The sequence below is a fragment of the Carassius carassius genome, chromosome 4 (genome assembly GCF_963082965.1).
Source record: "Carassius carassius chromosome 4, fCarCar2.1, whole genome shotgun sequence".
In the NCBI taxonomy this organism is placed as follows: domain Eukaryota; kingdom Metazoa; phylum Chordata; class Actinopteri; order Cypriniformes; family Cyprinidae; genus Carassius; species Carassius carassius.
Genome location: NC_081758.1, coordinates 21036978 through 21055383, shown reverse-complemented (window position 1 = coordinate 21055383; position 18406 = coordinate 21036978). Strand labels below are relative to the sequence as shown.

The 18406-nt window shown below is 34.3% G+C and overlaps 1 protein-coding gene across 3 annotated transcripts; it reads left to right on the top strand.

Moving 5' to 3' along the window:
• Window positions 1-439: 439 nt before the first annotated feature.
• On the top strand, window positions 440-10330 carry mob1ba (MOB kinase activator 1Ba). 3 transcript variants are annotated; one of them, XM_059547829.1, is made up of 7 exons: window positions 440-492; window positions 582-655; window positions 6187-6353; window positions 7178-7271; window positions 8277-8410; window positions 8629-8792; window positions 8908-10330. In XM_059547829.1, the coding sequence occupies exons 2-7, from the start codon at window positions 642-644 to the stop codon at window positions 8983-8985; spliced, it is 651 nt and encodes a 216-aa protein (XP_059403812.1). In that variant the 5' UTR covers window positions 440-492; window positions 582-641; the 3' UTR covers window positions 8986-10330. The 3 variants fall into 3 exon arrangements, with proteins under 3 accessions (XP_059403812.1, XP_059403811.1, XP_059403813.1); XM_059547830.1 differs by lacking the exons at window positions 440-492; window positions 582-655 and adding exons at window positions 5250-5290; window positions 5387-5441; XM_059547828.1 differs by lacking the exon at window positions 440-492 and having other exon boundaries at window positions 499-655.
• The last annotated feature ends 8076 nt before the right edge of the window (window positions 10331-18406 follow it).

The following is an 18406-nucleotide window of genomic DNA, read 5'->3' as shown; positions in this document are numbered from 1 at the left end:
TAGATAGTTTTCATCAAAGCGACTTTTGAGGAACACCCAATGCATCATGAGGTAAATAAACACAGGAAGTGCTCATAACACAAAGTTGTTACTAAATTGTTTCGATTTGAAGAAGCTAAGGTGGGTTAAAGAAAGAGAAAGCATTTATTCATTTTTTATTATTATTTATTCATTATTATTGATGGAGTCAAATGTAGACAAAAGATATGACTTTTCACTTGTCGCTTGAAAATTGTCATAATAAACACTTTTAAGGCCAATTTAGATTTGTTTATTTGTATTAGGACTGAGAAAAAAACAACAACATAATTTTAATTCTAAATTTTCCCAGTTAACGTCAATTACAGTAATAGATATAGAGTTGGTTAAGAAAACAATTTTCAGTTGAATTCCCAAAACGCTCTTATAACCTAATGCTAACGTGACTCTTATTTGAGAAGAGAGAGGTCATGATCTCGCGAGATTTGGGGCTCTCTGGAGAGACTTTGGATGGTAAGGAGAACTTTTGCACGGGCAGGATCAGTGTTGTTGTAGTGTGAGTGGATTATAAGGCGCAAATTCTTTGCTTTTTCACCTTCCAGAAGTCAAGATAACGGACTAGTGTCGATTTCTCACCTACAGCGCATTTTCTTCAAGGAGAGATGAGCTTTTTATTGTAAGTATGAGGGGTTTCTGTAAATAGGAGCACTGATGGCTAGTTAGCGAGCGTAGAAATACTGCTTTTGTCCCGAAGATGCATGTACATAAACAATCCTGACTCACAGCCGTCATTTATTAGCAGCTAACTGTGATGATATATATATAACAAAATCTGATTGAAGCACAGTCTGATCCTGTCGCAGCAGATTAGTATGTGACCATCATAACACAGAACTGTAGTCGGGCTAATGAAGAACACTCAGCCAGTAACGTTACATGAGGCCATCAACAGCTGCATGGACTTGGGTTTGGTTACTCCTCATTATGACTGTGCTTGGAGTCATTGTACAGTAATCTGACTCTGAACACAGCTGTATTTCCAAACATTATGTCATTAATTACTGCTGGATATGCTGATGAATGAGACATACAATCAAAGGACATGTACATCGGAACTAAATAAATAAAACCTTTGTATGGACCATGAAAGCCTAGAACTGAGAACATTCAATTATACTGAGCATATATTACAAGATATGGAGAGCGAAATTGATCCTGAGAATACTTTTTTTTAATAACATACAAATAAATTGTGAATACTACACTGATGAACAATTTAAATTTAAGTTAAAAATGAATGGAGAAGTATCCATAATACACTTTAACAGCAGGAGTTTAAATTCAAACTTCTCAAAAATTAAACATTGTTTACAACAAATTGAACAAAAAATTATAGTTGTAGCAATCTCTGAGACTTGGCTTATTGATGAACAAGCTGTGATGTATGAAATATAAGGATATGAGATGTTCTTTGTGAACCGAAGGAAAAAAAGGGAGGGGGGGGGGTTGCTCTGTACATTGACTCTTAACTACAGGAGCAGAGTTGTGGAAAGTATGTCGCTTGTTAAAGACAAAGTTATGGAGTGTGTTACTGTAGAAATCGAGATAGAAAGAGTAAATAATATAATTTTAAGTTGTGTGTATAGAACTTCGGTTTCTTGTGTTGAAACGTTTACAGAAGCATTAGTGGGGTTGTATGACAGTATAAACCAGGGGTTGGCAACCTACGGCACGCGTGCCAACAGTGGCACGCAGAGGGATAATCGCTGGCACGCAAGCAATAAGGAAAACTGTATAATGACGTACAGTTTGATGTAATAACTTCTCATAGTCACACAGCCTGTTAGGAGCTACAAATACTATTAAAGTGTGAGAATTAACTTGCATGGATGCACGTGCAAACACTGCACATACTAGGTGCTTCAGATCAAAGCCTCGGTCTAACAGCACTCGTCAATGTCAAAATGACTGAGATGGCCAATCAGATCAAAGTAGGCGGGGTTTACTGTTCACAGAAGCAGAGCGCGAAGCGTCAGTTTAACGTTAAAGAGAGTGAGGTAAGATATGGCCATTTTGAGAGAAAGAAAGTGGGGGGGGGGGGGGGGGGTTAATTGTCTCTCTCTCTGCAGACAATGAAGCGATTTTGCCCCTTTGTTGTTGAGAAATATAATGTAGCGATTCAGTATCGATTAATAAAAGTAGCGTGACAACACTCTGAATGCTACTTTTTGCACAGCACGATCTCAGATCTATGTGTGCGAGTGGTGTGTGTTGTGTGTGTGTGTGTGTGTGTGTGTGTGTCAGTGTGTGCACGTTCATCAATTAAAGCAGTGCATTAACGTTGATTAAACGTTAAAAAAACGTTTTTTTTATCGTATAATAAAAAATTGTGTATGTACCGTTTAAATACAGAATTATATCGGGGTGTGTGTGTGGGGGGGGGGGGGGGGGGGCTGTGTTGGCACAGTGGTTAACCATAAAAATAAAAAATGGCACGTCATGCCGAAAAGGTTGCTGATCCCTGGTATAAACAATAAGAAAATGTGCTTTGATTGAGGAGATTTTAATATAGATCTATTGAACCCATTCCACCTTAATACAACAACAGAATTTATTAATGCAATTTATAGCATGAGCTTATATCCCTCCATTATACGTCCAAGTAGAATTACAACACATAGTGCAACTTTAATAGACAATATATTTACCAACATTATTGATAAAAAATAACAAGTGGACTTTTTATTAATGACTTAAGCGACCATCTGCCGGTTTTTACAACCATACCATGCTGTAAGGTGACCAATAGAGACATACAAGTCCAATTAATAAGACACAAAACCAAGAGTGCAATTAACAATTTTAAAGAAGATCTTAAAAAACAAGACTGGAAGGAAGTTTATGTTGAAGATGTAGATGAAGCCTATGATAAATTTATATCTATATTAATAACATCTTATGACAAAAACTGTCCCTTAATAAAGAAAATGGTGAAACAGAAATTTGCTGAAAAACCGTGGTTAACAAAGGGAATCCAAAAATCATGCAGACGGAAAAATACATTATATAAGCTTTTTATTAAAAAAAGAACTTTACCAACCAACTTTATGACAAAGAATAATATAATTATAAGTAATAAGGAACTAATTGCTAATGAATTTAATGATTTTTTTTGTCAATGTTGGTGCCAGTCTGGCTGGGGAGATTGAAGAAATTGGAAGTAAAAGTAGAACGGAAAGAGAGAAGGGTAATATAAATCAGAAATCAATGTTTATAAGAGGAACAAATGGAAAAGAAATAATTGATATTGTTAAATCATTTAAAAATAAGAAGTCAACTGACTGGAATGATATGGATATTATCATCATTTTAATAGAATTTGTGGAGAAAATATCTAACGCAGTAGAAAATAAACAATATACAGTTGGGGTATTTTTAGATCTTAAAAAAGCATTCGACACTGTTAACCATGATATCTTATTAGAGAAACTGAAAAAAATATGGTGTAAGAGGAGTAGCTCATTCTTGGATAAGTAGTTACTTAGAAAAAAGGTATCAATATGTCCAAATAGATAATTGCAAGTCACAATTGTTGCAAGTGACATGTGGGGTTCCCCAAGGCTCTGTGCTGGGCCCATTGCTTTTTCTGTTATACATCAACGACATATGTGAGGTTTCCAAAGTATTAAAACTGATATTATTTGGGGATGATACAAACTTACTTTGTTCTGGTGACAATCTGAAACAACTTCTGAATGCAATGGAAAAAGAAATGGTACTGCAAAAAAATTGGTTTGATTTGAATAAACTAATATTAAATATAAGTAAAACAAAATTTATTGTGTTTGGTAATCATTTACCGAACATAATAAGTAAATTAATGATTAATGAAATTGAAATAGAAAGGGTGTCTGCAATTACATTTCTTGGGGTGATAATTGACAATGAATTAAATTGGAAGCCCCATATATCCTATACTAAGAACAAGATTTCAAAGTCAATTGCAATATTATATAAAGTTAAAGACTTATTAAATGAAAAATCATTATATACCTTGTATTGTTCCCTAGTGCTTCCATACATTACTTATTGTGTGGAAGTATGGGGAAATACATATAAAACAAATACCAATTCAATATTTATGCTTCAAAAGAGAGCCATACGAATAGTAAAGAAAACCAACTATAGGGAGCCAACAAACTCCCTATTTATTGAACTAAAGGCCCTAAAGTTTAAAGAATTAGTAGAACTAAAAACATTACAAATTATGTAGAATGCAAATAAATAATCATCAATTGCCAGAAAGTATCCAAGGGTTGTTTACAGAAAGAGAATGTCAACATGACATGACATGACAAGGGGAACTTGTATGTTTAAAAAGAACCAAGTGAGGACCAATGCAAAATACCATTGTATTTCAGTTAAAGTTGTAATTCTATTGAACTGTTGTCAAGAGGAATTAAAAATATGTGGGACACTTAGCAAGTTAAAGAAGCTATTTAAGAATAATACACTGAAACTATATGAAACCATTTAAAGAGTGATAAATGAAAGCTGCTTTTTGTTATATTTTGGATTGTGGAACTGTATTGCTTGGCAAAAATAATGTTATTGTAGTCTAGTTATACTAGTTTGTCAACAGCATATTGATGCAAGACAACAGTTTTTTTATTTTTATTTTTATTTGTTTATTTATTAAAAGTTGAGATGTTTTAAAAAGGGTAGGCATTATAAGCAAGAGCTTCAGCCTACACCTGTTCAGACTGATGTAAATATGTTGTTGTACATTAGCTCAGTTGTGTTGAACCTAAGTTGTCTGTCTGAAATAAACTAAAATAAATGAATTAATGTAAATGGGAAATGTCGTGTTTTGTGGATAGATTCCAGTAGCTTTTTCTCAAGTGTAACCTAAAGATGTTGTTGTTGTAATATATCGTTTTTATTACAAAATCCTATTATCTTCAGTGACTGCTACCTAATAAGTGTTCTGTCGCCATCACAAAACCTACCAAAATGATTTGACATCATATGAAATTCAGATATGAACAGTCTGGATATTTCCACTATAATATCAGAATACTGTACTATACATATCCAAGTGTAGAAAGTCAAAAAACAATACATTTTGCTTTTAAATCTTGATTTGTTGTCATCTGCAGTGTGTTGATGTTCACATTGGTATTTTTTAAATTATGCCTCTCTCTCAATTCTACACCTCCATTTAGAATTGTTCATCTCCCTTATATATATATATAGAACCGGGTCTGTTCTGATCCTCTTTATTGTTGGCTTGAACATGTTGGTCAGTCAAGTGAGTACTTCAGAAAGTTTGCCTGTATTTGTTAATCACTTCCAGTGTCCTTTCATTGTTTGTTGTGCAAATTCTGTCCTGTTTGTATCTAAACAGGTGGGCATACTGAACAGAGCAGCTGTTGAATTGGTGAAGACAGGCTCACTTTGAGGTGTTGATGATATATACCACTAAATGCACACAGGCTTTTAGGGTCAAATTAAATTAAATTTATGCATTTAGCAGACGCTTTTATCCAAAGCGACTTACAGTGCATTCAGGCTATCAATTTTTACCTATCATGTGTTATTTATTATTTACTGGGTGTTAAATGGAGCTGCTTCGGTGTCAAGCTTGGGGAGTTTTATATGTATAGTCTTCAAGAGGAGTTGAACACCTTCATGTAGAATTGTTCACTATCCTTGTGGCTTGTCCAAAGAGCTAAGAGTTTTATAAAGGCAAAAGCAGCTCTTAGTAGCATTGGTACAACATTTTGGAGTGACATACTTTAATAAAAGCAAAAATAAAAGTATTTTAGGTACTAGTGATTTAAAATTTGTTTTGTTTTTGGAAATAAACACACTGTTGACTTCATTAAGTTTTCTAGTCAAATGTAATTCCTCTTCTTCATGAGTTTAATTTTAATAGATATATATATATATATATATATATATATATATATATATATATATATGAATGCCACAATAATTGTAGCTTCTGTAATTTGCAGTAAGGAAGGCACATTTATCAGAGGTTTAGATCTATCTTTTATATTTTCACTGTTGTAAAGTGGGTTTATAAATGTAAAAGTCCAGCGACTTGTAATTTTGCTTGACCAAGTTTAGTATCTTTTGGTTCAATGTAAGTTTGCAGCCGTTATTAAAGTCTTAATATCCTGCATTTTTACTCCTCTACAGTGGAAGCCGCTCTTCAAAGACATTCAAGCCGAAGAAGAACATTCCCGAGGGCTCACACCAGTATGAGCTACTGAAGCATGCAGAGGCCACGCTGGGCAGCGGGAACCTGCGCATGGCTGTCATGCTGCCCGATGGAGAGGACCTCAATGAATGGGTGGCAGTCAACAGTAAGCATCTGACTTTCATTTAGGAAAAAATAACCTGTGTGTGCATCCTCAGCATGTGCTAAAAGGCTGAAAATTTGCTGTAGTTTTAAAGGCTATTATTTTTTGTTCTTAATTGAATATAGGTCTGCTGCTGCAGAATTAAAAATAGCATGTTGCATGTTTTTCCTTATTAATAATTGTAGATACAACCTCAGTCTAAACATATGTCACTTTCAGTTTCATAGCTTCAAAGAAATAGCTCCTGAAAAATAAAACATAATCTATTTCCTCTTAACATTTTGCTTAATATCAGTGTTTTCACAAATATTATTTGTGTACGAATGCTAACAGCCTAACACCTAAAAATGAGCTAACACCCTTTAAAATAGGTGCAGTCGAAATCAGGACTCTCGTGTGTTTGAAGGGGTCTTTCCACTAAACATCCATTTTATAAGACCTGCTTGTAGGTCAGTTTTGCAACATTTGCTTGGATTCATTCATACCCCTTGGCCTTCTTCTATTTTTAACAATAAAGACAGTGGAGCTTTCTTAGATTATAAGCCGCAGGGACCGAGGCCTGAATACTGACTCTGGCAGCGCTGATGTTGCTAGGGTTTAGGGTTTTCATGTAATTACTGCAGCTCATGAAATATTGGGTGTACCCAACTTCTGATATATAATTAGAGCAGGATTTTCCAAACCATTTGAGGTTTGTGATGGAACTGCAGGCATAGATATATAGGCTGTTTTTTTTGTTGTAATAAAATATATTTATTTTTTCATTTTTATATGGTTTAAGATGCTGGCGTAGGTTTGTATTATAATGCTGTTTCATGTGCTTTTAGCTGTGGACTTCTTTAACCAGATCAACATGCTGTATGGGACTATCACTGACTTCTGCACTGAGGAAAGCTGCCCGCTAATGTCTGCTGGACCCAAGTAAGTAATAACAGGGGTTTATCATGTGAAATATTTTGAGTATACTTCTGTTCAATCTTTTGGGATTAGTCTCTTAATACAGTACTGTAATAATGTGGAATATTATTGCAATTTAAAATAACTGTTTTCTGTAATTTCAAAATATATTATAATATAATCTATATTATATTTTAAAATGTTTTTTTTTCTGTGATTGCAAAGCTGGATTTTTAGCAGTCTTCAGTGTCACATGATCCTTCAGAAATGATTCTGATATGCTGACTTGGTGTCTTTACGCCTGTTTCACACCCCAAGCCTGAGCTTCCCGTCAGCTTCACATCAGCACAACTACATCATCACTCAGACTCGCAAAAAAACACTTGTACAGCGTCACTGCAGCGGCTCCAAAGCTGCTTATTTCTTTACAAAGACAACTATAAATGTTTTTAGATTATAAACTTGAAGGTTTTAACGTCTTGAAAGTTTGTTAACAAGGGACTTCGGATGTAAATTCTTAACCGCAAACACAACCAAGAAAACTGCTCTGATCATGTCGTTTCAGACATGCTTTTTACAATGCTTTTTATAATACACCTTACTTTCACCCAAACTGAAAAGTTTAAAACAAGTTTAAATGGGTAAATCTTTTATAAATCTTTGTGATTCTTCATTTTCGTTTTTGGCATTCTTCATTTCTTGTTAAAACACACTAGACATGCGAATTCTGTGCATTTTTAGCACTTTTTGTGTGCAATCATATTTATTTTGTCCATCAAAAGTGAGTTGTCACTTTAATGGAGTGAAGCAGTGCAGCCACTCTGCGGCGAAACCATTGCTTCAGTGCTGCTCACACGCTGCTCCTGCTCCCGGTGTCAATGCACTCATTTGTTAACATGCACGCCGAAAAATATCGCTCATGCATGCTTTATTCATCATGGATGCATTCTTGGTGAATACAAGTTTGAATTTCTTAAAAGAAAAAAAAAAGAAAATCTTTCTAATGTGTATGTTGCATGTTTTTTGCAGGTATGAATATCACTGGGCTGATGGAACCAACATTAAAAAGCCAATTAAATGTTCGGCTCCAAAGTACATTGATTACCTGATGACTTGGGTCCAGGATCAGCTTGATGATGAGACTCTTTTCCCTTCAAAAATAGGTGTGCTTCTTCAGTTTCTTGTGCATGATCTAGAAATTTGGCATGCTTTTTCTTTGTATAGCTCGTTATATATAGACATGGAGGGATTTGTCCACATGGTGGCGATATTAAAGCATGCTTTCCACAGCATATATTCTACTGGTCATTTGGTCATCCAGCATTCTGTGCTGCTTGGATTCTGAAACAGATTTTTTGTTGTTTTTCTATTAAATTTATAGGGGTCCCTTTCCCAAAGAACTTTATGTCAGTGGCCAAGACCATTTTGAAGAGACTGTTCCGTGTTTACGCTCACATCTACCATCAGCACTTTGACTCTGTTATCCAGCTGCAGGAGGAGGCGCACCTCAACACCTCCTTCAAGCACTTTATCTTCTTCGTTCAGGTGTGTACTTGTGGCCTTGAGATGTGTGAGTTGGTGTTTGGCTGAATTTTGCTTAGCACAAGGAGATTAATATTTGGCTACCTCTAATATTAACATTTCTCTCTCTTTTTTTCAGGAGTTTAATTTGATTGACCGGAAGGAACTAGCACCCCTTCAGGAGCTGATCGAGAAGCTCACGTCCAAGGACAGATAAATCTGCTCTTAACATCATCTTCTCTCATTTTTCTGTACAGGCAGTCCAGCTCTGTTCCCTCTATGTTTGACAAGTGTGTGGGAATGTTTCCTTCAATTGTTAGGAAAAGGCTGAAAAACCTCAACCACAGGTCAAGTTCATAGTGGAATTAAGCTTCTTTTGATGTCATCTCAAACATGATCTTCAGTAAGTGCCTGATATGTCCACTTTCAAAATTGCTACTTTGTATAAAAGTGCTACCACTGCTATAAAACGTATGATTATGCTTTTACTTTTTTTTTTTTTTTTTACTTTTTAGGAGTACATTGATTATTATTAGTGGTATGTTAGCTTTTTTCCTCGTAATGTATTTATTTAGAAGTGCATAGTGCATTAAAAAAATACTGAATGAAGCATTCAGAGATGAAGATGTCTTGGCTTCTCTTAAGTACTCATTTTAACTGCCCCGTGTCTCATGACATGTTTGGGATTTATCCGTTATCCATTTCAAAAGAAGAACTGCTTTGTTCACTTCAGATTTTATCCAGTCCTTAATGAATCTTTCCTAATTGTAACACATTTCAGTCATCACCGAAGAGCACTGGGCCCACAGTTCGCCTGCCAATGCTATTAAACCACTACATTACATTTGAATAAGTACTAATGTTGATGAGGCAGATTCTTCCCCAGACGTCAGGGCTTTGTCTGTTAGAAGCTGGGATGAAATGAGCTGACTATGCAAGATCGGTATGTCCTATCTGATCTAATTTTTTCATACACTATAAAACACAAGGGTTTTGCATTCATCTATTCACAGATGTGGAAACCACGGGCACCTTTTTAAGCGAATAACAACAATAAATCTAATGGGAAAGATACATTTTCCTCTAGATCTTAATTAATCTGCCCCAGTCTGTATTAGTATTTCAAAGATCCAGAACTTTGATTTGAAACACAGGCTATTTTATGAGGAGGTGAATGCAAGTTGTGTAAAATCTATGATTCAAACTTGATGCTTGTTTAATAACACTTATATTGCTGTCAAAATAGTTGGTGGTCCTCGGTATAATTTAAGCAGCACATATGTTTGGTCTTTATGAAGAAACCCCATGAATGTTTATTTTTCTGAATGTTACAGAAGAATTTTATTCTGAATAACACATGCTGAAAATGTTTCTCAGAGATTTTCACATCACTTTATGAGACTGATTATAAACAAATGTACTAAACATTTTTGATGGCAAGTTGTAAATACTGTAAACCGAGAAGGTGTGCAATTGGAATAACACGAGATGTGTAACTTGCTGAACTTTTATGGTACAATGCTGAATACTGTTTATAGGATAATAAACCTGTTTGAACAAAATTTGGTGTTGTGTTATTTGTTTTAATAATTACACGCAACAGTATGTATTTGCTTTTTCTTGAAAGGAGCATCAATACATGTAGAATTATAAAAACATCTTTACAATTATATGAGGTATAATATTTTTGCAAATATTGTATCTTATATAAATAAGCGGGGGCTGGGTGAGATCCAGTTTTTTCAAGAAAAAATACTTTTTATAAAGTGTACTTATTATTGTAATACTAGTCTGGCCTTTCCCATAACCCCTCCTTTAATAATAATAAAAAAAAAGGTAGGAGCACACATCATGGTAGTCTCATTTGGGTGGGACATAATCTGCTGTCTTCATGTCAGTTTAGTCATTTGGTCCATCCCTCAGGCCTGTGGTGTTGCTAATCATTTTCTTGTCCTGACTAATGTTGGTTGAAATTAGATGTAAAGCACAACAATCAGTCATAATCTATGAGCTAGCATCAACCCATAACAATGAGAAAGTTTCTTCAGGTGTGTTTCTCAGGATTGATTGTTTTAAATGGCAAACATCAGCTTTAAAGGTCTTCTCACAGAAGTAGGTTTGGGGATCAGAAAACTTCAGTTTATGATCTTTTGGTCATGTTTTTCCTCCACTTAGACCTTAGCACTTCATCTTAACCAACCTTGTATTTTGCAACTGCAGAGTTGAGCAGTATGGACAAATAGGCATCTACTTCTGATAATCATAATAAATAACAAAAATATCAGAGCCATTTAGGATGTTGGTTCCTGTATGATAATCTGTGTGCATTTGTCGTCACTAATCTTTTCAAACATAACATTATGAACATTATGAAAGTAAATCTGTGTACTCTTTCCGAGTCTACAGCAATAGACATGAGCTCACTGTAGAGGGAGACAAAACATCTGTGATTGAAAACTGATTCATTAAACATCACATGACTGACCTCAGGCTGATGCTGAATTTATTAAAACAATTTTCAATAAAAAGTAAGTAGCAGCGACAAGAACAAAAAGACCATCTAAAATCACTTTTGTTCATAAAGGGCAGAAGTTTCAATGGACCTTATTGTTAAAGGCTAGAGATTCAGTAATTATAATAATCTTTCACATTCTTAAAGTTTCCTCAAGAATGAGTTAGTCTCAGTAGCAGTTAATATGAGCTCAGTAATGTCATCAAGAATTAATACGATCATATGTTGTCCTGACATGTGAGTTGTATTAGGTGGAACCAGTTATGGCCCAGAGCTTGGATTCTTTGCAGTTCAAGAAAACAAGAAACATCGAGAAAATCAAGACAGAAATATTTATCTTAATTTATTTTATATATTTCTCTAATCAGAGGTAAAATCCCATAATCCATGCAAAACAGTTTTGTCCTGCTTACATAATTGGGTAATATTGCGCAAATGTCCCCAGTGCTAGACACTGTGCTTTCTCAAATGTCTTATGTCTGCAGTTTTACTGGAAGTGTGAGTAAGTGTTTTTCCTCCCTTTTTGCATATGCTTTGTGTTGATTAAAATCTGCACACTAGACTTGACCCCTGGGCTTCTGGTTTCTTTTTAAACTCTGAGTGACTTCATCTTGACATTATTCTAATACTCTGTCTGTTTCTTTTGTTTATTCCTTGAAGGTTTGGTTCCATGCCATATCGATGTCTGCACTAAGCTAGCTCACATTTTCTTGTATTAGGATTTAATCTTGAGCATATTTGAGAGTTTACTTAAAGGGATATTGCACTGCACCATAAAATTGTTTTTTACAATCCTTTTTATTCCCACTTGATGTGTAGCTTTGGGACATCATTACTTATTCTGTAGGACTCCCAGCGTTCACAGAAGTTTAATGTATTCAGTTTACCATAATGACAACTAAAAATAGTTTGGTTGTTCTAAATCTCTTTGGAGAATATAACATGACCATCTCTGATGTCAGGAACAGTATTATAATTTGCGACTGATTACTACATATACATACAATTAAAAATGTTTGAATTATAATTTTTTTTTTATGTTTTTGATTTAACTTCTAATGTTAACCAAAGTGGACTTTATTTGATAAAAAATACATTAAAAACAGTAATTTTGTGAAATATTATTAAAAGTAAAATTTACCATTTTCATTTTGATATATTTAAAAATGTAATTTATTTCTGTGATGGCAAAGCTGAATTTTCAGCAGCCATTAATCCAGTATTCAGTGTCACATGATCCTTCAGAAATCATTACAATATGCTGGTTTGCTGCTCATACATTTGTTATTGTCAATGTTGAAATCATTCATGGTTTTTGTGGACACACACACACACACACACACACACACACACACACACACACACACACACACACACACACACACACACACACACACACACACACACACACACCTCTTTATTTTAAATATTTTGTAACATTATAGATCTATTTTGTCACTTTTTATCAGTTTAAAAAGTATATATATATATATATATATATATATATATATATATATATATATATATATATATATATATATATTGATATATATATATATAGACCATAAACTTTTGAGTGTTTTTCTGCATTATTCTAAGTCTAGTCAAAGTATATGGAGTTGTTTTGTTTTAGTTTTGCATGCACAAGACATTTGAAATGGATATAATTAATCCATATTTAAAATAAACATTCATCAACCAGGACGAATACTACATTCTGGCATGTACTATGCAATTATATGAATGGAGGATAGGTTAGAGCACATCACAATCACGAAACACCATGAGGTGATATGCATTAGCGTGACAACAGTCAATAATGTTATAATGACTAACTTTATTAAGTGTATATAACATAAAGCTTTTAAATGCTTCTGTAAACTACGGTGAACACATAAATCAGTTTAACAATAGAATTCTGTGATAGAATTGATTTATTGAGTTATTGTTCATATGTGGCAATCATTCTGAACGTATGTAGTCATTGTCTGCTGAGATTTGGGAGTTGACTTCATGAACATGAAGTACATGTCCATGAATACATTTTTTCCTGAGAACTAGAAGGGTAAAAGCCTTTGTCAGCCTTTGTGAGTGACATTAAACATGTAAAACCAGAGTGTTGTCACTCTGACAGGAATATATTTCACATTTTGTATGTATGATGACTTGAACATTCTGACTCAACATTATTGCACGATGAGAGTGCTGTGCCCTCAGCACTAGATTAAAACTCAGTAATAAGGACTCTTAACACTTTAGCCGTCAGCATTTAAACAAACAAACACTTGCCAGCAACCACCAGCATGTTTCATAATTTTCCCCAAAATTTTCATGTATTAATATTTTATTGTATTAATATTTTGAACATGTGATGAATATTCTGAACATGTCAAAAGAAAGAACAGTGGTTCTGCTTTTTAAAAAAATTCTAGCTTGATTTTTTTTCATCAACACTTGAATGTGGCTAAGTTTCATGAAAAAAGCAACATTTTGAACAAAAACACAAGAAAATCATGTCTTTGTCAGACTAGAATCCAGACAGGATTCAGAACAATGTTAGAGTAGATTGCTTCCATCAACATCTCCAAAGCTTGCACAGCCCCACTACCTGTCAACATTTCATTCGGTAGGATGCTTTTATATTAATGTTTGATGATTTCATTATTAGAGGCCAAGTTCTTCTTCTTCCACTCTGGAAGTCGAGTGCAACCTATAGAACCATATGGTTAAAAGTTGTGAAATTTGGCATGCTAACTCGAACCCTCTTGTCCCACCACTTATCTAAATTTGCACGCATGTTTGTGCCAATACCCTTTCAACCATAAGGGCTAGAAGCTAAATAATCCTTTTAATACCTCCAATTAATTTTTTTCCTTAGCTCTAGATGATTCAAATGCACCCTAGGATGTAATTTTCCATCATAAAATTTTTATGCCATTTTGAATTTTTTAAAAACCTACTTTTTCATACTCCTTCTGGACCATTTGTCTGATTTTAGCAAAAATCATACCTTATCATCTTCAGAAAATGTAGACTAAAAGACATGGAAATCAAGTTTATCAGTCCAACTTTTTCAGAATACTATGCAAACAAACTTGACAAAGAGCTTGCCAAAATGGAAGTCAAAACTTGGTGTGTGTCATAATCCGTGTATCATTCGTTCTTTCCTTTTTCTAATTGAAACCAAAATTGGAAAAATAAAAAAACGACTTGTTTTTTTTTATCTGTTTCCAAAACCAAAATGAAAAAACAGATAAAGCTTCGTTTTCCGATTTTCAAATTTATGCTAATATCAAGAATTAAAAAACGGATATCAAGCGTGTGTGTTTCACGTTGGTGTTTTCGTCTGATGCTAGTTAGTGACGGTCATTCTTGAATGATTCGATCATTTTAAACGAATCTTTAATGTGACTCGGGAAGAACGAGTCGTCTCTGGGAGTGATTCGTTCAGTCGCGCATGCGCAAAATTCTATAGTTTCTGTACAGGAATAGTCTAGTTCACCTGTTTCAGTCAATGCAGTGGGTGCCGGTGTTAGAGAATTGATTAGTTCATCTCTTGAGTCTTTCGGGTTTTCGAGTCGCTCCTCACGTGACAGACCCATAAGCTTTGACCATAGACTGGAGTTACCCTGGCAACAAATCTCTGTGTATTTTATTATTATTATTTGTCTTTATGATTTTAAGTGTATTGCCTTAATGTTTTAATGTTTGTATTGTTTAATAATTATAATAATAATAATAATAATAAAGACTGTATAAAAGGCTTTATCCTCTCATTCGTTCTTTTGTCACGTGACGTGACAGCATTGGATGGATGAATTTACATGCTTCCTTACAAACAGGTGCCTAATCATTATTATTATCATCATCATTATTATAATTATTATTTACTCTTACAGTTACTGCATTTCTGAGCTTTTTACTTCTTACAGTTTATAAATGTACAAATTTCTGTCATAATGGTTACTTTCTATACACTGAATGTTGTAACAAAGGTAATAAAGAGTACTTATTAATGAACACATATGATTATGGTGCGTTTAATTTCCTTGATTTCTTTTCTTTGAACAACACTTTCAAAATTAATTGGATTAGACAGTGTTTGTGTAATCCAAACTCAATATGGATTTTTATCCCCAATGACTACTTTTCCAAATTAGGTGGTCTCCCTTTCCTATTGATCTGTATTTATAATATTGCTAGAATCCCTTACAATTTAACCAAATTTCATAAACAGGCATTACTTGCATGGTCATTGATTTTTAAGCACCTTTCAGCCGTACTTCATTTGGAAATTTGTTTTGGTTGTTTCCTAGTTCTTTAACTTGGAAGGTCTTATTTTAAGTCACAAAAAAATTCTTATGTAAATATAATTTTCCAGTAACTCCCAAAGAATTCTCCATCATCATGAACACTATTCCTAAAGGAGTTGTTACGCTTTCAAGGGACTCATTAGATCATCCAGCACTTTATCTTTATCTTTACACCCATTTGAAATCCCAGTAGGAAAACTATGCTTTTTGTTACATGAAAGTGAAAAAGTGATGTGACATTCAGCCAATATGGTGACCAATACTCAGAATTTGTGCTCTGCATTTAACCCATCCAAAGTGCACACACACAGCAGTGAGCACACACACACTGTGAACACACACACACTGTGAACACACACCCGGAGCAGTGTTCATCATTTATGCTGCGGCACCCGGCGAGCAGTTGGGGTTCAGTGCCTTGCTCAAGGGCACCTCAGTCGTGGTATAGCCAGACCAAGACTCGAACCTACAACCCTAGGGTAAGGAGTCAAAATCTCTAACAACTAGGCCACGACTTTGTCCAGTATCCTTCATCACGTAACTATAAGATTAGATCGCTTTTTCAAAAGGAGCGTGTAACGACTCCATATGTGGTGTCTTATTGGAGGAATGTGGTTGATCATATTGATGAGAAAAAAGTATGGACTCTGTCTTTGGAATATATAATAACTAACAAGGTTAGAGAAATCTCATTCAAATTGTTACACAGATTTTACCCAGCTAAAGTGTTTTTGAAAAGGTTTAAATCAGACATAGATACAAGCTGTTGTTTTTGTGGTGACCCTAATGAAACTGATATACATATCGTTTGGGATTGTCCTCACACACAGCTATTTTGGAATGAATTCTCTAATGTTATCTATCGCAGTGTGCTACAGGGTTTCTCTCTGCTTTTTAAGGATGTACTGTTTGGCTTCTTTAATATTCAAAAAGAAAAAATTAATGTATATTTCATTATTAACCAATTATGACTTCTTGCAAAATGTCATATTCACCGCAGTAAATTCACTCATCAAAATCCATTATATATTGTTTTTTTTTTTTTTTTTTTAAAGAGGTTCAACAGTATATCCAAACTATTTAATCTTCCAAAAATCTTAAGGCTGTCAAAAATGTTTAATCTTTTCAATGCTATTTAATCTTTTTAATTTATTTTGTTAAAGTTTTCGATTAGTATTATTTATTTTTATGTTTACATACGTCTGTAAATGGTGCTTTGCATATAATGCCACTTCTTTGTATGCAATATTGACATTACCTATCTGTACTTTTATCTTTGGTACATTGGCATTAATCAAATAAAAAAAGAACTAATCAATTCTCTTTCCGGCTCCCACTGCATTGACTGAAAAAGGTGAACTAGAATATGCGACTGAACGAATCACTCCCAGAGACGACTCGTTATTCGCGAGTCACATTAAAGATTCGTTTAAAATGACCGAATCGTTCAAGAACGACCGTCACTAACTAGCATCAGACGAAAACACCAACGTGAAACACACACGCTTGTTATCCGTTTTTTTTTATTTTTGATATTAGCACAAATTTGAAAATCGGAAAACGAATCTTTATCCGTTTTTTCATTTTCGTTTTGGAAACAGATTTTTAAAAAACAAGTCGTTTTTTTATTTTTCCATTTTTGGTTTCAATTAGAAAAACGAAAGCACGAATGATTCACGGATTCATAATCACCCAAACCTCCTACTTTGATTTGATTTTTGTTGAAAACCTAAATTTTCAAACTCCTCCTAGACTGTTTGTCCGATTTTCACCAAATTTGCCTCACATCATCTGAAACAAAGTTTTATGGAATGATGACAAACTGCATCTGAGGTTGTAATTCTACAAAGCTTTGACATATTGACACCGAACTTTATCTGCGTTATTGTCACACTGACCAACACCATATCAATTTGGTATCAGCGCCACCTATTTGTCAAAACTGATAATCCAGTATACTAATCCATAATACTAATGATCAAATAAATTATATAAAAAAATAACCTTTAAAGTAAAATCACCTTAAAATGTCTTTAATTACTGATTTTCCTCCCTGCTTAGTCTGATTCTCCATGCTTACTCCTCATTCTGCCTCTGTTGTGGCAGGGGAAGCGTTAAAGTTTTTAATAAAGTATTTACACTGATTTCTATTGGGCTATATCAAAGTGCATGCAGTTGCTGATTGGTTTATTAGAAATTGGTTAAATCTGCACATATAGGTTTTCCAAATGTCAACAGGAGATGAAACAGGCAAATACCTCATATCATTCCTTCTCTGTTATTGTTTGAATGCTGAATCTCCATGGTAATTCAACCAAGATGTTTTTGCCCCCCCCCCCCCCAATAGGAAAGTCAATAGGTGAAGACTTTTATGTCTTCTTTGTGTTTGAAATCCTCCACAAATCATTTCAGTTCTACAAAACAGCAGTGAACAGATTTCTCTGAGCCTGCCAGAGGATAAAAGTATAAAAAAGATTTTAAAAAAAACTTATAGCAAGGCTCGATCTTCGTGTGTATACTGTCCAGGGCTTTCATTTTTGTTATTGACTTTTTATTTATTATATCATCCTTGTAGCGTATTTTATGCAGAGGCTCACTTTTAAGAGAACTGGCATTTTTTCACATTCTTTACAAAATGGCTGGCAAAACAATATAAAATCAATATCAGCTCTTTATGTGGAAACATTACCATCATGCCTGTTACTGACATACATGTTCTTCATTGCAGTACTGTAATAAGCAGGAAAAGCACTGAACGGATGCAAGGTTCAGTGAATGTCAGTGACCTGAGGTGGTGTGCAAGTGCTCTTTAA